The sequence below is a fragment of the Cervus elaphus genome, chromosome 8 (genome assembly GCF_910594005.1).
Source record: "Cervus elaphus chromosome 8, mCerEla1.1, whole genome shotgun sequence".
NCBI lineage: Eukaryota > Metazoa > Chordata > Mammalia > Artiodactyla > Cervidae > Cervus > Cervus elaphus.
This window is the reverse complement of record NC_057822.1, coordinates 25,381,420-25,406,660: the sequence shown is the minus strand read 5'-3', so window position 1 is coordinate 25,406,660 and position 25,241 is coordinate 25,381,420. Positions and strand designations below refer to the sequence as shown.

Sequence of the window (25,241 nt, the reverse complement as noted above, 5' to 3'; positions counted from 1 at the left end):
AATATGGATAATGTGAGCCTCAGGAGGATGGAAATGTAAGCATCCTGTCCTCTTCTTGTTTTTATAGCTCCATAACCAGCCAGTATGACTGGAAATTTAAAATGTGGGCTCTGTCAATCGAAGCTTTGTAAATTTGCATTGTTTTTTATGACCTTTCTTTTTCAATCTTGATTTCAGCTGATGATTTCTTCAAGCAAGGAACTACGGAAAACTTTATGTCTGAAGCAAGTTAATTTTATGGGCCTTTTGCTTATTAGCTTTTATAGAATTATTTTTTTTTCTTTCAACTTTACTTTTACAAGCAAAATTAAGACAATTTTAAATACAAATCAATCAAGTACTGAAGCATATTAAAGGGATAATAAATGCCCTTTCTTTATATTTTTGGTTCTTTTTGTAAAACCTGCTTAATAGTCACATACAAGCCTAAGTTTCTATCTTTCTTCATCAAAGAATGGGTCTGGCATGCTTAGTTATTTCAAAGTTCTCATGTTTAGAACGCCTTTCACATTTTTAAAATAATTTAGTCACATGTGTAATAGTTGAACTAACAGAACCAAAAGTCAAATGCAATAATCCTTAACTTACTAACCCTTTATAACAATGTTCAACAAGCTTCTCTGAAGGGTCAGATAGACAGTCAATATTTTAGGCTTTATGGGCTTTACGGTATCTCTGGCAAATGTTCAACTCTGCATGGCTCCTTGAAAGCAACCACAGACAATACCTAAAAAATGGGTATGACTATGTTCCAAGAAAATTTTATTTGCAAAAACAAGGGCAGTTGAATTTGATTTTCAGGCCACAGTTTACCAAGCCCTGCTACAGAGAACTTGATGGGAGCAAATAGCCTCTTCCTAGAAAGATTATCACTAATGATTTTGCATAGAATTCTAGGGACTTCAAACATACTCTGAACTAATCTAGGGAGGTTGCACCCATGATTTACACACTTATACAGGGCCTCCCTGTATAAGACCGTGCTAGTGATAAAGAACCCACCTACCAATGCAGGAGGCATAAGATACATGAGTTTGATGCCTGGGTCAAGAAGATCCCCTGGAGGAGGAAATGGCAACTCACTCCAGTATTCTTGCATGTAGAATCCCATGGACAGAGGAGCCTGGTAAGCTATAGTCCATGGGGTCGCAAAGAATCAGACACAACTGAGCAATTGAGCTCATATGCACGCACAAGTCAGATAACAACTGTGGCTTCTAAAGTCCAAGTTACACTTACATTTTATGACTAACAAAGGAATAAAATACAGTATATATTATGGCTTATGTTTTGGTTTTCTCATTGCTCTAAAAGCAATGGCCCCTGTACGTCTTGCCACTGTGGATAAATTTAATGAGCATCCATTTGCTTCGCTGGTGTGAAATACTTTCTGTATCACACAGCAGGTACTGGTGGAAGGTGCTACAATGGGTAATTATTATTTTCTAGTGGGATGTCAACTTGCATTCAGCTGACAGGAGTTTGACAGCGTGAAGTTCCCAAGGAACCAGAGCCAAATTACAGGAGAAGCAAAGGACTACTGCATCATATCATGTTACATCATAAAAGAAATTTTGATCTTCCTTAACCTACCACATACTTTCCTCTGGGAAAAGACAAGCTTTCACACTATCTAGAGGAATTAAGTGAATGTGACATTTAAGAAGGGCAATATTCCAAGCATCAAAGAAAATTCTAGTAATTCCACAAAACATAATTCTTCCCTCTTTATGGATTAGAAATTCCTGAGTGAAATTCCTGAGTAGTTTAGAAAATATGTTTGATGGCTTATGCCAGGATTTAAAGTAGACTGTTTAGGACAACGTGATGTTTAGACATTCACATGAAGTCTATAGGAGCCTTAATAAAATCATTCAAAAAGGGTCAGCCAACACTAAACCCAAAGCCAAAAAATGCCTCCAGTGTGAACTAGGCATTTGGTGTAAACCATCCCATGGAAAGTCCAGGTCAGAGTAACTGCCGCTGGGCACCTTACATACCTTACTCCAAAGTCACAAGTAAGGTAAAATTCACTTCTTTATTCTGAAATTTCACTTCAGAAAACTGAAATTTCAGCAATAGATGGACACCTGCTTTGAGAAATGCATTTAAAAGTATGTTCTGCCAGGGACCTCTCTGGCCTGGCAGTTCAGTGGTAAAGGCATGTGGGTTTGATTCCTGGTTAGGAAGGTAGGATCCCACGTGTCTCATGACAAAAAAAACAAAACAAAACATAAAAACAGAAGCAATATTGCAACAAATTCAATAAAGACTTGAGAAAACGGTCCACATCAAAAATCTTAAAAAAAAAAAAAGTAGGTCCAGCTGAAGTATTTAAATCTATATGGACACATGGCGTAATATGCCACAAAAACCTGAAATTTCTGTTTCTTACAACAACTGAAAATAAAATGCCAACAGACTCCAGGACCAAGAGGTTTAAAATAAGTCATCTTAAAAACTCACACTGTTAGCAAAATTTTAAACACGCAACTCAAAGTCTTTAGACTTGGTAGCTGTGCCTGAAATTCTGTCCCCTGGCTTCTTCCTTGCACCCTGGGTCTCAGCTCAAATCTCGGCTCCTTGGTCCTGACCACCCCCTGCAATGTGAAATCCTTCCCTTTCCTCTGTTTTACCCTATGATATGCTCCTTTTTCCCCCTCTTTCTTGTAAGAATTTTACATTATCTTGTGTATCATTTATATTCCCATTACAGCTCCATGAGAACAACAGTCTTTTTTTCTGATTTGTCAGAGTCCTCCAGCCCTTAGAAAGAAACCAAAGGTGTAGTAGGTGCTTATGGAGAATCTGCTGAACAAATAAATGAATGAATGATGATTCCTTAAGCTCAGTGCAGCTCAGTCCTCAGAAGCGTCACCACCATGGCACTCAGACATATCACATCACAAAAGCTGATGAAGAAAAAAAGGCAATCATGTGCTAAAAGGTTTTTTTTTTAAAGGCCACAACCAGGGCTTGCAGATAGATGCCTGGACATCAAAGGAGCCAGGCTCTCGTATAAAGCAATTTCCAAATCTATCATAGACTTTTCATACTGAACTGATTTTTAATCACCATTTTAAAATTCAGTGTTGTTGTTCAGTCACTCAATCATGTCCAACTCTATGACCCCATGCACTGTAGCATTCCAGGGTTCCCTGTCCATCACTATTTCCCAAAGTTTGCTCAAACTCATGCCCCTTGAGTCAGTGATGGCGTCTAACCATCTCATTCTCTGTTGCTTCCTTCTTCATCTGCCCTCAATCTTGCCCAGAATCAGAGTTTTTTTTTTTTTTCAATAATCCAGTTCTTCGCATCAGGTGGCCAAAGTATTAGAGCCTCAGCTTCAGCATCAGTCTTTCCAATGAATATCCAGGACTGATTTCCTTTAGGATGGACTGGTTTGATCTCCTTGCAATCCAAGGGACTCTTTTAAAGAGTCTTCTCCAACACCACAATTCAGTTCAGTTCAGTTGCTCAGTCATGTTCGACTCTGCGACCCCATGAACCGCAGCACACCAGGCCTCCCTGTCCATCACCAACACCACAATTAGCAAGCAACAATTCTTCGGTGCTCAGCCACAATCACAAAAAGCCAACCAAAATGATAACATGGATCACAGCTTTGTGGAACTCAATGAAGCTATGAGCCATGCCGTTGTGCAGGGCCATCCAAGACGGTGGAGGTTATGGTGGAGAGTTCTGACAAAACATGGTCCACTGGAGAAGGGAATGGCAAGCCACTTCAGTATTCTTGCTTGAAGAACCGCATGAAGGCTATGAAAATTCAATGCCTGTGTCATGAAATTAATTCTGCATACGGAAAGAAACATTCTCCCAGAGCACAGACAGAAATGCAATTCCTAAGTGATCAATTTCTTGAAGCGCTCCTGTCACCCTTCTGATACACCGAGGCAACCAGTGCAAGACAGGGCTTCTGAGGAAGAGGCGCCTTGGGTCTTGAGTCCCATAAGGCTTCATTAATCACGGACAACTTTTGGACGGTCAATAAGACTTCAGTGCCTTAGCTGTAAAACCCTCCAACCCTTCAGATCAGCCTTTGTTAATCTCTCTCCAGCTGCAAGACAGGTTATAAGGCAGAATAAACAGTTGGGGTGTGTAAGTTGTGACTCAAACAAAGTCGTGCATCCTCCCTGACAGCTGTATACGTTGTCACTGCTAATTGCCTTCTCTCAGCCTTTTCTGCCGTGGGTGAGTTTACATGAAGACGGCTGCTGGGACACCTCTTCTGAAATGTAGGCACAGGGCATAACCTTTTATCACAGCAGTTTATGCATTTAACAACAGCTAGAGCCAAAGCAGAATGGCCCATTATTAAAAATCTGAGTCTTGCAAACACATCAATCCTTTATTGCTGTCCCCAAAAAATCTTGGGTTCCCAGTTGAGGTCACTCCTTACTGAAATTTTGCTACCACTTATTTTTTCAGTATATCTAGTATTTTTTTTTTTTTCCATTCTACACCCAGGAACTGTTTGCTTTTTGTTTACCAGGTTAACTGTGGTTGAATTTTCTCTAAGATACTAGTTTATGGCTGAAGTGCTCTATGCAGTCAACTCACAGTTATCCAGAAAGAAGTCACAATAAGGAAGCCCACGAAAAGTAATTTTTAAAAAAAGCATGAATATTTTACTTTAGAATTAGCTAGACTGTGAATTCATCTCTTGCAAAGTTCTTTCTCAAACTTAATCTCCTTTGCTCCCCATAATCACATCTGGTAGAAAAGTATGTGTTACATGCAGCAATCTGATGAGCAAAAACTAAGATAGGAGAAGTGAAGCAACTCACCCAGATTCTCCCAGTTGATAACATGCGATGATAGGATCAGAAAGCCTGATTCAAAGGCTAAAATGATCCCCTTCCCAGAGATATGCACAATCCAAAGGAAAAAAATGAAGCATATCTACGCATTCCCTGTGGATGCAGCTGGGACCTCTCATGTTTCTCCTGGCTGTTCTGCCCTTCAGGCTGACGTTCGCTGGCATTACTTTCTTCCAGGTGCTCTGGTCTTAGCTGAGATGTGTTCTCTGCCTGGTTCCTACATTCCAGTCCAGAGCAGGGGTTTTTATTAAAGGCTCTTTCCTGGATGGCAGGTCACAGGAGGGTGGGGGGCAATTCTACCCATGCAACAGGGCTCTCCCTTCGGTCCATCTTCTGCCAAGCTGTAGATGGCTTGTAGAACAAGAGTCAGCTATGACGGCAAAATCAACAATGCTGATAGCAGAGAAGGTATTCACTTCTCACCCCAGGGGATCTCAGGAAAGTGTCTAATTGACCTTGTTTCACAGAAGCACGCTGTGCACAGCCAGGGTATGACTTCCATGAGTAGTGTCAAAAATGCTACCCAGAAATGACAGGGCTTGGGTGATAACAAGCCATTCTTAATTATTCATGGTGGTGGAAAAATTGTAATAACCTGGCTAAATGATGCTGGCAGTTGAGTCGTCTTTCACTTGGGCTCACAATCCTGTCCCTCAAATGTCTGCATTTCCCAGCTGAATTTACAATGTACTATTAATCCTGATAAAATGTCCACAATGGACTACTTATCTGTATAAAACTAGAAGTAGGTTGGAGGATAAGATGGAGGCTAAAAGAGCATTTTCAAAAAATAATTCAAGATGATATCTGATCTTCCTTAAATACCCTAGAACTTTTAAAATTTTACCAAATGGCAAGTGATCAGCCTGCAGTCCATCTAGTGCTTTCCATTAAGCACACTTGGTACTTCTCCTCCCCACCACCACCCACCCCATATCCTTGTCTTTAGACAAGAGTTATACACTTAATTTCTTTAGAGGTAATTTTTCCTATTCACAGTCAAAATGCTACAAGGTAACCCAAAAGGAAGAAACAAAGATGTAGTTTACTCACTAACTGATATCAGACTTTGAACTAAAGCTCTAACTAAAGAATAAGTCTAGAAGTGGAATGGATGGAAGGTTGCATCTGAATCATGAAAATGTCTTTGGTTGCTTTGACCAGCTTTTATGGTCCAGAGGACAGACACATTTGTTGGCCTATCAACTGGCTTAACAGGCATTGGACCATATGTTCTGCCTTGAAAACCATGTCTCATGACCTGGCAATGAGGGGAATTGATGTCTTAATTTGCATTTTTGTCCTATGACAAATGAAATGTAGCATGAAACTGCACTCTAATACTGCAAATTTGATCAATGACATGAAATAACCAAATCTTAGATTCAAGAATTTTCATAAAAATATGTTCTAAAAAAATGATTACATGGATAATAAAATGTGAAATGGTTAGGGATCAACCAATGGATCTTCTGAAACACTTTCATGGACAAAACTTTAGGAATATTTGGCCTTTATTCTCACTCTGCTACTAACTGATCTGTCACCAGAACTAACTGCACTCTCATTTATCAATTTCACATAAATCTTCTTCCCATCATTATATTATCAGTTACTTGCAGTTCTAAAGCAAAAAGAAATATGCTTTGGGGTGGGGGAAAATGTACTTTACTTGAAACCAAAGGTTACATTTTATCCTATGGTTTATAACATCAAAGCTTTGTGTTAGACACCCTTCCACACATCCCTTAGCCGGATGTGAGCGTGTAAATCTTTGGGGGTAGAGAACTGAACTGAACATCAGTGGAACCTTCAAGGGCTTGCTTGAAAATGGATATGAGATTTCCAAAATTAAAGCACTTAAAAAAAAAATCTCTCTTCTCCTGACCTTGGAAACAAGTAAGGACGATGTTATTTTAATTTGCATTCAAATGTTAACAGCACAGTCACACAGCACCACTGGGATCCACATTGGGTTTCCACTGAAGATTGCTCATCATTTCATTATGGTTCATTATGTTGATAACTGTCAGAAAGCATTAGAAGTGAGGGGCTTTGACTAATAGAACTGAAATGGTAATTTTAAAACAATACACTTTCTGGAGGAAATACAGTGGTGCAATAAATTCAATTAGAAAAGGCAAATGTAAAGATAGAGTAAGTGGTATTTTGCTGCTTGGAGCTGGGCAGTTTCAATTTCTTGATAACCTATACCTACAGAAAGCTTTCTCCAATCAAGACCTTTCCTCATAGATCTTGATAAATTTGCCCTCATTAGCACTAAGCTCCTCTAGTACAAATTGTCTTGAAAGCTGTAATTTTGGAATATTTTAGGCCATATCTAAGTATCAATCAATCACTCTTTGTTTGTTTGGCATAGCTGATTGAATTATTCAAGGGTGTTCACTTACAGAGAGATTCGTGAAGGCCCTTTGTGTTGGCAATCTAAAATAAGTGAAGTCGCTCAGTGGTGTCCGACTCTTTGCAACCCCACGGACTGTCGCCTACCAGGTTCCTCCGTCCATGGGATATTCCAGGCAAGAGTGCTGGAGTGGGTTTGCCCCCAGTCACGAGGCCCTAATAAGTTTCATCAAACAAGTTAAATAAAGAAGAATCCACAACACAAGAACAGATTTCCAATTGAAAAGGACGGAAAACCACTCCAGTAATGGTGCTCAGAAGTCAAAGAGGCAAAATGACAAATTAGTTATTTTGTTCTAGATACACAAAGCCAATCTGCTTCTGCTATAAGGCGTTTTTTCAATACCTTTTGAAACACAGAAAAGGATCAGAAAGTTACCTTAAATCTAATATTGGTTTGGTCTTCCAAAGAGGGAAAAGAAGACTCACTAGAATCACTGAACAAGCAACTGAATGACTAAGACATCACGGTCCTGCACCGGTCTCAGAGCACTGCTGATTACCAGACTACATTTCTGACTACAAGGAAAGGTACAGAGAAAGGAAAAGAGATCTGGAGGGGAGGGGTTGCTGATCAGCAGAGTTAAAGGACATTAATCTCATTGACAGAAATCACACTTATTGGTCAGAATGGCCATCATTAAAACATCTACAAATAGTAAACGCTGGAGAGGGTGTGGAGAAAAGGGAATCCTCTTGCACTGTTGGTGGGAATGGAAATTGGTGAAGTCACTATGGAGAAAAGTATGGTGGTTCCTTAAAAAACTAAAAATAGAGTTGTCGCATGATCCAGCAATCCCACTTCTGGGCATATATCCAGAAAAGATGGAAACTCTTAAGTTGAAAAGTTATAATACATGCACCCCAATGTTCCTAGAAGCACTATTTACAATAGCCAAGATAAGAAAACAGATGAACAGATAAAGATATGTGCTTGTGTATATGTGTGTGTATATATACACAGACATATTTAAATGGAATATTAGCCATAAAAAAGAACAAAATCCCATTTGCAGCAGCATGGATAGACCTAGAGATTATCATACTAAGTGAAGTAAGTCAGAGAGAGATATTATATAATACCATTTACATGTGGATCTTAAAAAATGATACAAATGAACTTATTTACAAAACAGAAATAGAATCACAGACATAGAAATCAAATTTATGGTTACCAAAGGGGAAAGGATGGGGGGAAGGATAAATTGTGAATTTGGAATTAACAGATACACATGACTATACATAAAATAGATAAACAAGAGGGGCCTACAACATAGCACTGGGAACTATATTCAGTATCTTGTAAAAACTCACAATGGAAAGGAATCTGAAAAGAAATATAGATATATAACCGAGTCACTTTGTTGTACACCTAAAACACTGTAAATCAACTATACTTCAATTTTTAAAAATCATATTGAAATTTCTTCTAAGAAATGATTCATGAAATCAAAACCCCTTCATCAGCTTAGATGGCATCCTTGTATGTATGGAGGTCTGAGTGTCTGTCTTGCTGGCAAAGTCACCAAAAACCCTGTCGACTTTTTAACTGATACATGTGTCTGAGAACACTGACATTTCCACTCTTTGGCTGTAACCTAGTAACCTATGGAGACTATAGTGCCTGTATTTATGCAACTCCAAACCAGGAGATTTTCTTCATCTGAGGGACAAAGTAAGTACTCAGTTTCCATTAAGGGAGAATGCTCATAACCTTTGAAATATCTCCACTAGAGCTAACACTGAACTAAAGAAATGGCCTGTAAGTGCCATTGAAGAGCACACCTTCCATCATGTGCCATCCATCAGGGAGGCTCTAAATTCCTACTGCCTAAAGATGGTCCAGGCTCCCCGGGTGGCTAAATGGTAAAGAATCTGTCTGTCATTGCAGGAGACTTGGGTTCTACCCCTGGGTCAGGAAGATCCCGTGGAGAAGGAAATGGCAACTCACTCCAGTATTCTTGCCTGGAGAATTCTATGGACAGAGCAGCCCGGCAAGCTACAGTCTATGGGGTCCCCAAAGGTCGGACACGACTCAGTGACTAAACAACAAAACAAAGACAGTCCACTGCAACAGCAGCATCTGAAGACTTGTGAGAAATGCAGAATCTCAGACCTGACCTCTCCAACCAATCCCTACGTGATTTCACATGATTTCTGTGCAAATTCACCTTTAAGAAGCATTGTCAAAACTCTCTGTTCTAATGGGTATGGATTATTTTCTTGAATTATATGATGCCTCATTGAAACCCTGCCTATCTCACTCATAGTCATTTATGTCCACCTAACGAGAGGCTCCAGCCAAAAAGTCCTCCAAGAGATAAACTTTATTCGCCAGTAAATTCTCTGAAGTTTTCCAGCAATGCTGATGGTGTGAAGAACGTCTTAGGCGTTTCCTCCTAAATTAGCCAATGCGACTTGTATTCACCTGGTCTAATCATTCGCCAAGTGAACAAAAACCTGATTTTACAAGCCAGTGGAGCAGTCTCTCTCTTTGGCTAGAAGAATGAGTCTCAGAGAGTGTGTTTTATTTCTTCATTAGTGTGCCGTCACAGTGAGCGATCACTAAACGCAGGGCTGCATAAGAATGTTGGGGTTAAAGACAGCATAATGAACAAAGAAGGTCCCTGATTACCATGGCTGTCAGCGCAAGGGAATTGGGTTTGTCACCTGGCTTAACCAACTGGGAAGAGCTGATTAGAGGCTGGAATCACTTTGAAAGGATCCTTGATGTTTATGTTCCTTTCCATCCCCACATCTTGTCAAGAGAAGCCAATAAAGCTGGGGGTGGGGCAAAGGGGAATGGCTTCATTTTATGGGTTATTAGAACAAAAGGTTCTCTGAGAAACTCCCACTGTCTTCTCTATTGAAAAATCTGCTACCATACTGTCTGTCCAATGGAACTTTCTGTGATGGCAGAAATATTTTCTAGCAGTGCCATTCAGTATGCTCACCACATGTAGCTATTGAGTCTTTGCAATGTGCCAATTAAAATAGCCACATGTGCCTAGTGGCTAATATGCTGGACAATGTAGGTCCACTATTCACCAGGATGGGAGAAATCTGGAGGAAGAGCCACAGGCCAGAATGGATTCTAATTCTGCTGGTTAATTCACTAGTCTATCCATTAGCAAAATATGATCACTTCGCAGATTAGCCATATCTCAAAGAATCTTATGAGTTTTTTGTGCAGTTAATATTTATCAAATTAAAAAAAAAAACTTAAAATTTTAACTTTGTAGAGGAGTGGTCTCAACCTTGTCTGTATGGTAGAATGAAGAGGGCAACTTTTGAAAATACTGATGTCAGATCATGGCATCTGATCCCATCACTTCAGGGGAAATAGATGGGGAAACAGTGGAACCAGTGTCAGACTTTATTTTTGGGGGCTCCAAAATCACTGCAGATGGTGACTGCAGCCATGAAATTAAAAGACGCTTATTCCTTGGAAGGAAAGTTATGACCAATCTAGATAGCATATTTAAAAGCAAGGCTATGGTTTTTCCAGTAGTCATGTATGGATGTGAGAGTTGGATGGTGAAGAAAGCTGAGCGCCAACGAATTGATGCTTTTGAACTGTGGTGTTGGAGAAGACTCTTGAGAGTCCCTTGGACTCCAAGGAGATCCAACCAGTCCATCCTAAAGGAGATCAGTCCTGGGTGTTCATTGGAAGGACTGATGCTAAACCTGAAACTGCAATACTTTGGCCACCTCATGAGAAGAGTTGACTCATTGGAAAAGACCCTAATACTGGGAGGGATTGAGGGCAGGAGGAGAAGGGGACAATAGAGGATGAGATGGCTGGATGGCATCACTGACTCAATGGACATGGGTTTGGGTAGACTCCGGGAGTTGGTGATGGACAGGGAGGCCTGGCATGCTGCAATTCATGGGGTCGCAAAGAATTGGACACGACTGAGTGACTGAATTGAACTGAGCTGATGTCTGAGTCCTAATTCCCAGGACTTCTGGAGTATGGTACAGCCATTGGTAGCTTAATACTGTAGTCAAGTTAGAAAATCTCGTTAGAGGGGCAATGAGATGCATGGGCCATCTGCTGTGGAGGTAGTTTGGAGAAGGGAGTGACCAGCTGGGAATAAAAGAAAAGAACAAACATTTATTAGATCCCTACCTTGTGCCAGACTTTTCCAAATATCTTCTTATTTAATTTTTAAAATGACTCCACAGGTAGTTAGTGAGAATCCCATTTTACAGGTGAGTAAAATGGGGCTTTCATTTTGTCTGCCCTCTGACACTGGCTTGAAACTCAACATTCAAAAAACGAAGATCCTAGCATCCGGTCCCATCACTTCATGGCAAATAGATGGGGAAACAACGGAAACAATGACAGACTTTATTTTCTTGGGCTCCAAAATCACTGCAGATGGTGACTGCAGCCATGAAATTAAAAGATGCTTGCTCCTTGGAGGAAAAGTTATGACCAATCTAGATAGCATATTAAAAAGCAGAGACATTACTTTGCCAACAAAGGTCCATCCAGTCAAAGCTATGGCTTTTCCAGTATGGCTTTTTCCATGATCCATCACATCATGTATGGATGTGAGAATCATACCATAAAGAAACCTGATCGTCGAAGAATTGATGCTTTTGAACTGTGATGTTGGAGAAGACTCTTGAGAGTCCCTTGGACTGCAAGAAGATCAAACCAGTCAATCCTAAAAGAATCAGTCCTGAATATTCATTGGAAGGGCTGATGCTGAAGCTGAAACTCCAATACTTTGGCCACCTGATGCAAAGAACTGACTCACTGGAAAAGACCCTGATGCTGGGAAAGATTGAAGGTGGGAGGAGGAGGGGATGACAGAAAATGAGATGGTTGGATGGCATCACCAACTCAATGGACATGAATTTGAGCAAGCTCCAGAAGTTGGTGATGGACAGGGAAGCCTGGTGTGCTACAGCCCAAGGGGTTGCAAAGGGTCAGACATGACTGAGCAACTGAACTGAACTGAAACTGGGGCTTGAAGAGATTAAATAGCCTTGCAAGTATGTGGTGTTAACATCAGTACCATGTTTCCTCTTAACTCAGAGTCAGAGATGAAATAAATGCAAGGATCCTGTTAGGAAAGTGTCAGAGGATCATATGTTGCTTTGGTACTTTCATGGGTCTCTTATCAATGACACAAAAAGCCATCTTTCTTTCATTGTTGAAAACAGTCTCTGAAAAATGCAAAAGTTACTTTAGTGTTAAAACTTTCACGTCTACCCACAGGCTAACATCAATATTTTCTTTTTCTTATTTGCATAGTTAACGTAAAGCTGTCAATTTAATTCCTACAAAAACATAAAATTTCAAGGGTTCAGAAACCACTTGTACACATATGGCAAATGTGCCAGTAACTCAGGCATGTACCAACTTTCGGGGTCTCTCTAAACTCCCACATGGCAAGCTGCAGGAATTAAGTGATTGGCCCATGGTCCCCTAAGATGCTAGACAACAGATCAGAATCATAAGACTAAAAACACCTGGGAGAAAAAGCCAGGTTGTCTTGCCATCAGAGGAGAATTTTATGAGGTTCATGACACAGTCAAGCCCTGGCCTAGAGAAAGACTTTATCTGTTTGAAAAGTAGGAGTTGAGCTGCATGACGCAAATTGAGGGCAATTAGCACACTGTTGGCCCACAGAGTTTCCCTTTGAGGTTGCTACTGTGACCTAAAATCACAACTGGAGAATCACTGGAGAATCAACTGGAGATGGAGGAGGGTTTATTATTAAGCTAATCTCACACAATGGAACATTAAAGAAGAATATTTAGATTGGAAAAGAAAAAGGCTGGGACTTGAGCATATCAAATTGACCTGGCATCCAGGGGAAGCAGGTAGTCTATGGAAGGAACAGAAAAAGAAGATGAGGAAATCTTTGCCCAGTTGTGCTTACACCTAAGGCTGGCCCTAATAAACTTCCTTCTGGAAGTCTGTGCTTGAGCTGGGGGAGGGGTAAGCATGCCTCCAAATAAACAGAAACTCCTCAAGAGTCTTTTGGTCTTGCAGAGCCAGCACTCGGCTGGGGTGGACACTGGCGCTGGCAGTTACTCTCTAAAATGAAGATAATATCTATCTCATATATTTGTTATCTTGTGAGCCCTATGATAAGGTTAATGGAAAGTGTCTAATACATTACCTGGATGTGATGATAAAAAGGTTGCTGTTATCATGATTATAATTATGATCATCTCTGGTTATGAAAGGAACTCCTGAAGGTAGGGCAATTTTAGCACAAATTTGGGACTGCCCTGAAGTTTCTCCACCTGCTCCTTTTAAAGGTGGTCCTTGATTGGGCAAGAAAATGCCCCCACCACTGACCCAAATGCCTCCAAACCAGAAAATACTCCTGTCTTCCTGTCTCCTGGCCTTATTTCCAGGCCAGCCAAGGTAGAATATATGGTAGTTAAGAAACAAAATAATGGAAGTCTTAGTGATAGTAAAAGCTAAAATCTATCAAATGGCATGATTTTATGCATTTTACACAGTATGTAAATGACGTGAAGGTGTTGAGTAGGAGCAACCGTGAAGGAGGTACTATTATTAGTCCATCTGACAGATGAGGAGACTGAGACTTAAAAGGCTCCAGCAGTCACCTGGGTACTAAACAGTGGGCTGGGAAACAAATCCCAAACCTGTGCAGAGCCTCTGTGCCTGGCCACTGGGTTCTGATCCTTCAAACACAGACTTGGCCAATGAGAACACAAGGGCACCCAGGTCCACCGCTCCCTCTTCTGGTCAAGGTCATAGCCATTGCAGGATTTATGAATCCCAGAGTGTGAATGAAAGCAATAGTAACCTTTAGGACCACTGTCCATATAAAGTGTGAGAAAGAGTTCTCTGTTCCCTGGCATCCCAAGGTGCCAACCCTGTTCCTTCCTTACCCCAGCGTGTGCTCTGTGCCCATCATTCAACAAGCATGCACAAGGATCCAGGCCTAAATGTGATGAACACAAAACTATGAGGAAAAAGAAAAGCAGTGAAGGGAAATGACATCACAAGCCATGAGGTCAGCAACCAGAACTGAAACCACCTGCCCACACGTGATCCCATCCTCTACCCGTTTCCCCTGCAGCTGTCAAACTTCCCAAGAATCCATGATGACATGTTAAAACTGTTTATAAATTCCCATCTCAGCTCTAATTACACTGTCACACAACCCCTGAATATACCACCTCTGCTATAAAAACTAGTCTGTCGGCAGCTGTGCGTTCTGAAGGCAACAAACTCAGTGAGAATGAGCCATTCTTTTCCTAAGCATTTCTCCTGCTCTGAGTGAGAAAAGCACATTTGATTTCATTTGCTCCCCTGCACCGTTATCCTGGGAGAAAAGCTGACAAGTGCCCCAGTGATGGTAACGAAAGCTGTTGGCATCCAAGACAAAGGAGATGAGTGTATAACTTACGGGTGCAGGGCATGGAGGCGGCATCGTTGTCCGCTCTGAAGAAGCCTCGGTCACAGGTACACGACGTGGCGCCTTCCCAGACGGAGTAGCTGTGTGGCGGGCACTTGGCACAGGCGGCATCCGTGGAGAGGGCCTTGTAATATCCGATTTTGCAAGCTAAAGGGAAGCAGAAAAAACAAACAAATATAAACCCCCGGTTAACAAAGCAAAGCAAGAGGTCACTTCCTTGATTCAGAAGGAGATAGTTTTTGCTAACCTCACCGACTCAATGGACATGAGTTTGAGGAAGCTCTAGGAGATGGTGAAGGACAGGGAAGCCTGGCGTGCTGTAGTCCATGGGGTCACAAAGAGTCAGATATGACTGAGTGACTGAACAACAAGTGAGCATCTGGCGGAGATGCAGGTAAAACAACCCAAAATATTTGTTGATAACAATCACTATTTAACAGTCTTTAACATGACTGGTCAGGTGGCAAAGCCCTGTGAAAAAATTTTTCTTAAAACCAGTTGTATCAATAAAGTCACACCTAAAGTTTACCCAAGTGCTTCCTACATGCTTATATGCACAACACTGTTTGATCTTTACAGCTCTCCATTTCCACAGGCACTGTTATTAGCCTTACCTTAGAAATGAGGAATACCAGCTTTGAGCAGTAAATTGTCGGCACCAGACCACGCATCTGGTAAATGTCAGGGACCAGCTTTGACCGCAAGTGTTCGGCCCCCAAAGCCTGTACTTTTGGCCCCATGCTATGGAATCTGAGAGCATGGTCTTGAACCAACCAGTTGGAAGTGTAGCTCAGTGCCAACCAAAAATTGGTAGGTGATTATTTCTTAATTACAGCCAAAGTGAAAAGACCAACATAAGCAACCAAGCATAAAAGAGTTGGTAAGATGTAGATCATGACTTCAGGGGAAAGTAATATAAACTACCCACAGAACATTCTGGAATATAATATGTTAAGATTTTTTTTTTAAGATCAGCAGATACTCTGTGTTTATTTTCAACTTCATAAAACCCTCCTGTTTTCCCCTTCCTCCATTTTTCAACACCTCCCTCCCTCTGCACACACAGCCCAAGTGACTGGTGGGGAGAACATGGACCATATAGTTCCTCATGCACCTGACACGCTTTCCATGACTTCATCTTTATAAACATCATGCTGACACTGAGGACTGCTTTGACTAATGTGGAAAACCTCAATAATTCTGGGAAACCTCACAATAAAAAATAATTAATAGGGTCTCGCTCTCCCTTTTTCTCTCCCCTATGCCCTTCAAGATCACCTCCCAAATCTGTCTCAACCTCACATAAAAATTGACCCACACCATCCATATTAAACCCACAGTGACAAGGCTATTAAAAATACAGTTATTTTATAAGACCAGAGGTACCATTAAAAATGTGACAGTTACCCACAATCTTTCCAGTATGATTCACTCTCAATTTTTTTTCCATTTATCACATACTTTGGGTATTTCCATACTATCAAAAATATCAGCTGGGAGAAGGCCCTTTTCCGTCAGCATGACCACTGCAAGAGACCAACCGTTCCAGCAATCAGCAGATTTTACTCAAACCAGAAGATAAAAAGAGATACACCGAACTGTGTGATTCTCTGAGAGATATGGCCACATTCCCCATCTCGTTACTCATCCATCAAGCATCCATATGGCTTCCAGTCGAAGTCTGTTCCTCCCTCCAGCACATCCTGTTGGTATTTTCTTAATCATGCTCTGCTAACGGGCAAGCGGAAAGGGAGTTGAGCAGAAGCTCCAGAAAGGTCCACAGTGACTTCACCATTATTAACTAATGTTGTTTCTGGAACTTCCTTTAACGAGCCAAAACTTTATGATGTGTGTAGCGCAGACAATAAAAGCACTCGGAGATCAATCTCTCCCTTATTTGCGTTCGTCTTTCACTGGACCGGAACATCTTAGAAAAACAAGTTGCCCCAGTGGCTGAGATTTATGCTGTCTCAAGTTTATACACATCATGTCATTAGATAAGGTTCAACATACAAGGTGCTATCTGGTCACGCTTAAAGATGACCCTGTGCTTTCGATTAAAATCAAAAACTCCAGTTTTGGCGGGTTCAACTTGACCCTTCCACTTCAAACACAATGGGTGTTTGAACTTGAACTTGACCCAAACTCACTGGGTCACATGTCACTCAGTCAGTCACAGCCCACAAAGGCAACTTGTGGAAACGGGTCGCTCCGGGCTGGGACTAGCCAAAGCGATAAATTGCTTTTATTTGTTCACATCTGGATATTGGAGGAAAGCTTTCCACATTCCTGACTGATCCTTGTGAACATTCCTTCATCAGGCATCAAATGTAAAAACAAAATGGGAGTGAAATATTGAAAACAAAAAATTGGTCTGTGACTGCCATGTGAAAACAGACCACATTTAAAAACTTGTTAAGAAAAAAGGCATTGCTGCTTCCGCAATGTCTATTCTGATAAGAATACTTTCAGTTAGAAAATTAAATTCCTAGTTGACAAAAATAAAATTGAAGGATGTCCTGAATTTCTTAAAGTTCAAAAATTAGTTGTGTATATACATGTTCATTTAAGGAAGAAATGAGTTTTCAATTTTATACTTCTGTTTCCTTGAAGCTAGTACATTAATGTTACCAAGAGTAAGTATCTGTGAATTCATTTGAGGAATACTGAATTTTATATCTATTGGGGATTTGAAAGCTGCTGTTCTTTAAACACACTGACTATTTTTACTCTCTTTTCCTCTTGCTTTTATAAGCAAGAGCAGAAAACACAAAATTGTCATTGGGCAACTCTCAGCAACCCTTGCTACCTTTAACAGATTCTTTTGTCTTCAACTACATTAAGACCATGTTATTAATATTTCAGGATTCTTAGAAAGGATCTCTCAAAATATAGTAGTAGTTTTTCATGCACACAGCCATTTCACTGCCTACATTCAAAATGACCTTCTAAATTGATGGCTGAGTACATTTCTTTACTCTGTGTGGTTCATAGCCTTGCCGCATTTGGGGCATGAATGTATAAGTACATCCCATGTTTATTCACCACTTATTTGCATCTTAAAAATCTACACTATATCTTCCATTCTAAACAAAATCTCCATGAAACGTGTATAGCAAGCATTGACATGTGCTATGCTTTTCCATCATTCTCTTTTAGGTGGAAACTATTCCACTGCAGTTTTGAAGGATAGTGTCTTGGTAAATGCGTTTGGAGAGAGCACACCCAAGAGATGCTTTCCTTCTGCCCTCTTGCTGGTGAGGATTCACTAGATGGGGGTACAGCAGAAGCAGTGCTTTACTTGACAGTTCATATATGCCACTGTGGGAAAATTAGTTCACATATGCCATGCAAAGCTTTCTTTTCCTTTAGCTTTGCCTTAATAACTTTTTTCTACTGCCTTTAAATAAAAGAAGATATTAATAAATGGGAGTGCAGAAGAGAAACAAAAACTGTTCTATCATTGGCTCACCCAGTACCATGCAGTAGCAGGATAATCTTCTGTACACGTTTCCTTGTGGAAGACAGCACTTACATGTAACTACTTTTGTTTAAAAACTAACAAAACAGTTCTTAAGGCAAGGTAGTATCTGCAGGATTTCTTAGTGTATAGATAAGTATGGACTTTCCTGGTGGCTCAGACGATAAAGAATATTCCTTCAATGCAGGAGACTTGGGTTGGATCCCTGGGTCAGGAAGATTCCCTGGAGAAGAGAACGACTACCCACTCCAGTATTCTTGCCTGGAGAATTCCATGGACAGAGGAGCCTGGCAGGCTACAGTCCATGGGGTCTCAAAGAGTCAGACATGACTAAAGAACACACACACACACACACACACACACACACACACGAGGCGTACTGCTCAATTTAAGGAACTAGTCATTACATATGATGTTTAGTCATTTTTCTCCTTTTTAGAGAAATACAGAAAGATTGATAGTACCTGATTGCCTTTATAGTTCATCTTTTAAGCTAGTTTATAAAAAACTTGCTATGATCATATCAATTGTGATGATATAGCAAGCATTCATTGAGCATTTATAATGTTGACATGCATTATTTCATTTAATCTTCACAACAATCCTGTGAGATTAAAGCTTTTCATTTTCCATTTGGCAAATGAAACAATTGAGGGTTTTGGGTAACTTGTCCAAGGTTACACAGTTAAGTGGTGGGGTCAACATCAGGTTCTTCTAAAAGTTTTCACATACTTATACAAAGTTATGACTGACTTCCAGCAAAAATGTGACATTGATATAATTGAGTGCTGGGGAAACAGAGGTGGTCCTAATTTCTATTTGTTCACCCCAGGCCATCCGGTTGCTACCTTCATCAGTCACATATCTGTGACCCACTTTTCAGGTCCACATCCTTCAAAGCTGCCCTGTTTAATAAGGTAACGACTGGCCACAGGTGGCCCCGGAGCACTTGAAATGTGGCTGGTCCGAATAAGTGTGAAATACACACAAGATTTCAAAGGCAAGAGGTAGGGTTTGATCCTCAGGTCAGGAATATTGCCTGGAGAAGGAAATGGCAACCCACTCCAGTATTCTTGCCTGGGAAATCCCATGGACAGAGGAGCCTGGTGGGCTACAGTCCATGGGGTCACAAAGAGTCAGACATGACTCAGCACACACACACAATTCAAAGCTTTAGTACTCAAAAAGGAGAAATAACAGTAATTTTTATATTGATTATATATTGAAGCAATATTCTGGATATGCTAAGTTAAATAAAATACCATTAAGTTTAATTTAACCTTTTAAATTCCACATTTTTGAATTTGGCTACTAAACCCCATAAATTATCTATGTGACTTGCACTTATATTTCCATTGGGCAGTGCTATGCTAGAGTATGGACTCTGAAGTCTTGTGTGTGTGTGTGTGTGTGTGTGTGTGCGTGTGAGAGTGTGCAACTCTCTTGCAAATGATGGGGTCTGACTGTGGTGGGGGATTTAACACCATCACCCAAGGACTTTTATTCAAACTTACCCTGAGCCCACCTCTGGGAGGCTGATTCACTTCAATTTAAGCACTGCTCTTAGGCAGCTGGCTAATTTGAAAAAAACCTAATTTGTGCTAAAGTACTAGCAAATAAACATTAATGTGTTAAAAATTACCTTCCTAGGTAATGAATTTGCATTTTAATTTGGAGTCTCCAGAAGGTCAAAGCTGGAATTCCAACAGTGGCTCCCTTGGGGACATCTGAGCCATTTATACAAACTGATTCTGGGGGAACATTTGGCTCTGGGAGGCCTGTGGGTCCCTCTAACTGCATCATGTGGGTGGGACATTAGGCACACACTTCCAAACCTGTGGGCTCCCCTGACAGCTCAGTCGGTAAAGAATCCACCTGCATTGTAGGAGACCCCGGAGAGATTCCTGGGTCGGGAAGATCCACTGGAGAAGGGATGGGCCACGACGGAATCGACTGAGCATGCACGCACGCCGACGTGTACTATGGGAAGTTCTGCCTTTCGTGTACTGAGTATATAGTAGCTGACTTCCCGGGTGGCTCAGATGGTAAAGTACCTGCCTACAACGTCGGAGACCTGGGTTCAATCCCTGTGTCAGGAAGATCCCCTGGAGAAGGAAATGGCAACCCACTCCAGTACTCTTGCCTGGAAAATCCCATGGACAGAGGAGCCTGGTAGGCTACAGTCCATGGGGCCGCAAAGAGTTGGACACAACTGAGTGACTAAACTTTACACTTTCAGTATGCTTAGGAATTTGTTTTAAATATATCAAAGTTAAGTAATGGCCATTACCAAGTTAAAAGTGAAAGCATTAGCCACTCAGATGTGTCCGAATCTTTGCAACCCCATGGACTGTAGCCCACCAGGCTTCTCTGTCCATGGGATTCTCCAGGCAAGAATCCTGGAGTGGGTAGCCATTCCCTTTCTCCAGGGGACCTTTCCGACTCAGGGATTGAATCCGAGTCTCCTGCATTGTGGGCAGATTCTTTACCCTCTGAGCCACCAGGGAAGCTATTGTTACCAAGTTAGTCTCAGATTAACTGACTCACTTGTTAAACTGTATATTATATGACTAACGTAAGAGGATTTCTCAAGAGGAAAGCAATCTGTCAAAGAAAGTTTCTGGGGACTTCCTGGTGGTCTAGTGGTTAAGATTGTGTGCTCCCCGTGCCGGGGACAAAGGGTTCAATGCCTGGTCAGGGAACTAAGATCCTGCATGCCACACAGCACAGTCAAAAAGAAAAGAAAAATATATACAAAAATAAAAGTTTAAAAAAAATGAAAACAAAAATAAAATGAGGTCTCTAAAGAGGGTTTCTGGGCTTCCCAGGTGGTGCTAGTGGTAAAGAACCTGCCTGCCAATGCTATTGCAGGAGACGTAAGAGACATGCCTTTGATCCCTGAGTTGGGAAGATCCTCTCAAGAAGGAAATGGCAACCCACTCCAGTATTCTTGCCTGGAAAATCCCATGGGCACAGGAGCCTGGAAGGCTATACAGTCCATGGGGTCACAAAGAGTTGGACACAACTGAAGTGACTTAGTAGTGGATAGCAGTGGGAGAGAGGGTTTCTGCTTTCAGATTTTTGCTAAACTGTGTAATCTCCAGCCATCTTTGGGGAAGCTGTGAACATTAAGAGATCCCCCACAGTACAGATGGGAAAGCTGAGGCAGAGAGGTTAAAGATGTGCCCAACGCAAGGTTGCTTTTCTAACCTAGGCAGTGTAGTTGAACCTATAAATCAGGTGTATAAATCTCTTCTCATGCTTTTGAAAGCTATAGGTAAAGATGGACAGTGTTACAGGGAAATGGGGCTATGCTCTGGGACCACCTGACTCTGTTTTATTTAGAAATAGCAAAACAGTGGCAAAACCACACCATCCAGTCATCTGCCTTCCACAACTGGTTTTCCTGATATATGTTTGAATTGACTATTTGAAGAAAATTTCCTGATCATCTAATCCAGGAATGGGCAAACATCTCTGTAAAGAGCTCTCCTGTGCGCTTAGCTGCATTTGATTCTTTGCAAAACCATGGCTGCCCTGCCTACAGAATTCTCTGGGCAAGAACACTGGAGTGGGTTGCCATTTTCTCCTCCAGGGGATCTTCCCAACCCAGGGATCAAACCTGAGTCTCCTTCGTCTCCTGCAATGGCAGGCAGATTCTTCACCACTGAACCAGCTGGGAAGCCCTGTAAAGAGCTAGATAGTAAATAATTTGGGTTTTGCCGGTGAAGGGGAAGACCAAGGATATTAAGAAGGTACTCAAATAACAAGATAAAATTCTGAGAAATTTTTACAAGTTTTTACTGATAGAATTCAAAATATAATAGTAACAATTAAGTGCTATTTGCTCATGAGAATGGAATTCCTAACTGGAGGGATATTTTACACAATTGGGGTTCAAAGAAAGTGTTCCTTATTATAAAATCAATTGCAAATGCCATCTATAAAAATCATCCTTAGCTCTTAGATCATAAAAACAGATGTCAGATCTGGGGGTCACACTTTATCAACATTAAATCTAGTGCAACATATTCATTTTTGAGATGAATGACTTGACCACCCCACTCCTTCTGCAGCACGCCAGGATCAAGCCTGGAATCCAAGATTCCTAGATCTCTGTTATCCTACAGTGTCTCCAGGAGTTCCAAGCAGCTACTAATCTGAGACATGATAGAATGCAGAGGCAAAGGGAAGGCAATTGAGCAAAATGACTTGAACAATGGTTCAGAGATAAGACAAAGCCCAGGTTCCTCCTTCAGGGCTATACAGAACAATCTGATAGACAACTCTGAGTTCTTTAGGAGCTCAGGTCCCCACCCAGATGGAAAACAGGAACTCCAGAGACCCCAGCCTGACTGGAATCAGAAAGTTGATAATTATGATTCCTGGAACACCACCCTGTTACCTCACCACTAACCAATCAGAAGAAAGTCACATACCCTGCAGCAGTCACCCCAAACATGGCCTTTTAAAAACCTTCCTGGGAAACCAAATTAAAAGTAAATGTCCTGAATCTAGTACTGAGTCAAATTAGTCAAATTACCCTAACGGGAGGTAAGATAATTAATGGAAAGTTTATTCTTTTGTACCAATGGTTTAAGAAAGGGATGCAGCCTGATTTGAGGGTTGATTTGCTGATTGAGATAATAAACATGAAGTGAAGCACAGTGTCCAGTGTGTATTAACTGCTCATTAAAAGGGTAACTTAAACTACAGTAGGATGTAACAGGCTGCAAAGGTGCAGACAATCCATACATTTAAAAACATAATAAATACATCAAACTTCAGTTTTTGTCTCTTTTTTAATAGAACTGGATGTAATTTCAAAACCATTGTGAGATAACATGTTCAGTGTTTTATTTCCCTTGTTAACATGACATGGAAAACCTTGGATTGAATTCTGGCTCATAGCATTGGCAGCTTAATTGGACAAGATCATTTTATTGTAAAAATACGTAAACACATTTTTAAAATTAAGTAAATCACTGAGTTGGCTTTTGAAGTTTCTTTTTTCTATCAATAGTTGATGAGACAGACGATCTCCTACAGCAAACCACAGTTCCGTCCTATTTTCTACCCTCTATTTCCTTCCATTGTTTCCACTCCTACCTTGGAGTTAGCTTTCATAAAAATAGACAAAGAGGGGAAAAGAAAAGACAGAAAAATCTACACCAAAAATTGACTTACTCTTTTGAGAACAGAATGCAGTATAATCCCATAAATAGATAGGTAATTCTAAAATGTCAGTCGTAGACGGTTTTCACATAAGATGCAATAAATCCTCTAGAAGCAAGTTCACATAAAGCCTGCTAAATTTAAATTAACTCCATAAAAAGTATTGAACACAAGCAAAAAGAATGCAATAGAGAAATGACTTATTATTTTCCCTGCTTGCCTCAAAAACAGACAGTCTAATTACTTGAGGAGCTATTTCTCTTTGGTGAATTTGCTGGGATTCAATGTGAACAGCAGAAGTTCCAAAGAAGACAAACACGGAGGAGAAGAAAAGGAATTAGTAGATTCAGCATAAGGCATAATTCCACTACCAGAAACTGCTTAGAAGAAGCCCTCCTCTGAATACCCCTAAAGGAACTGACTCAGATGAAGGCTGCTAGCTCTAATCTTTGGCGGTATCAGTTTAGGATTCTCTCTCAGGGGAGAATTGTTAAGGGCTCCTGCAAAGGCAGTTATGCTTCCAAATTTAGATGTAAGTGACTTGACTGGTAGGACAAATGAAGGGCTTCAGTATCTTTGAAAGAGACTAGAATCTATTCTAATCTTAAAGCCAGAGGTTACTACCAGAATTGATCACACTGAAGCTAGAAACTTTAGCTTGACCTTTACAATTTTCTAAGATGTGAGTTAATACGTATTTATAATAAATTAGAGCAGAGAACTGCTAGACATGAATAAGTTATTTCAACTTTATAGGGGACAACAATGTTAAAATAGAAGGCAGCATGAAAACTATGCAAATCACTATATACATATTTAATATGTAGTTTGTTAAATAAAGATTCTTTATTCTCACCTCTAACCTTTGTTCTTATGCTCCCCGTCAAGACACTGAACACTCGCTATGTTTAAAAAAAATCATGGATTTCAATATTGTCTTCATAAACAATTAGACTGTTTCAAGGAAACAATCTAACCCCTACAGCTCTACAGATTTTGTGGATATTTTCCTTTTATTTCAAACTAAATTTCACATATCAACAACTGTGACTTTCTTTGGTAAAATTTGAGATTAAAGATTGATTTCTTTTCAATTTATTGATCCTAATTTATTGAAGATATACATATGAGTGTGTTAAGCAGAACTTGAAAGATTTATTTTGATAAGTCTTTCTTACTTCTTACTTTTTATTTCTTGCCTTTCTAATATATAAACGTTTATGTTGGGGCTTCCCAGGTGGCTCAGTGGTAAAGAATTTGCCTGCAAATGCGTAAGATGCAGGAGATGTGAGTTCAATCCCTGGGTTGGGAAGATCCCCTGGAGGAGGAAATAGTAACCCACTCCAGTATTCTTGCCTGGAAAATTCCACGGACAGAGGAGTCTGGCGGGCTAGCACCCATGGATTTGTAAAGAGTCGGACATGACTGAGCAACTGAGCACACGTACACAAAAGTTTATATTAAGAAAGGAAACAAGTGTAAGGTAAAAAAAAATCACAGCCGTCCATACTATAAAGAAAAAAATCAAGAAAACCAAATACTGAAGATACACTAAATGTAGAAAGGTTGTAATTATGTTTTTACTTTTTATTATTATCATTATGTTGTCACTGTTTAGTCGCAAAGTCATATCCAGCTGTTTACAACCCCACGGACTATAACCCGCCAGGCTCTTCTGTCCACGGGATTTCCCAGGCAAGAATATTGGAGCGATTTGCCATTTCCTTCTCCAAGGATCTTCCTGACCCAGGGATAGAACCCAAGCCTCCCACAGTGTCAGGCGGATTCTTCACTGCTGAACCACTGCAGCTTATGGGATCTTGATTCTCCAACCAGGGACTGAACCTGAGCCCTAGCAGTGAAAGAGCTGAGTCCTAACCACTGGATGCCAGGGAATTCCCTAAT

At 40.7% G+C, this 25,241-nt stretch overlaps 1 protein-coding gene and 1 long non-coding RNA gene across 3 annotated transcripts in view; both read right to left on the bottom strand.

Annotated features, from left to right (window-relative positions):
* The window catches only part of EPHA4 (EPH receptor A4), a 154,758-nt gene that overhangs the window by 76,553 nt on the left and 52,964 nt on the right, over positions 1 to 25,241 (bottom strand). For both annotated transcript variants that reach the window (XM_043909896.1, XM_043909895.1), the window contains exon 4: positions 14,672 to 14,827. In XM_043909896.1, coding sequence (XP_043765831.1) covers positions 14,672 to 14,827 — 156 coding nt within the window. The remainder of the gene's footprint in view (positions 1 to 14,671; positions 14,828 to 25,241) is intronic.
* On the bottom strand, positions 19,172 to 20,385 carry LOC122698634. Its single transcript, XR_006342383.1, has 3 exons — positions 20,343 to 20,385; positions 20,216 to 20,219; positions 19,172 to 19,272 (listed from the first exon to the last, which is right to left on the bottom strand). It is a non-coding gene; the product is annotated as an uncharacterized LOC122698634 (long non-coding RNA).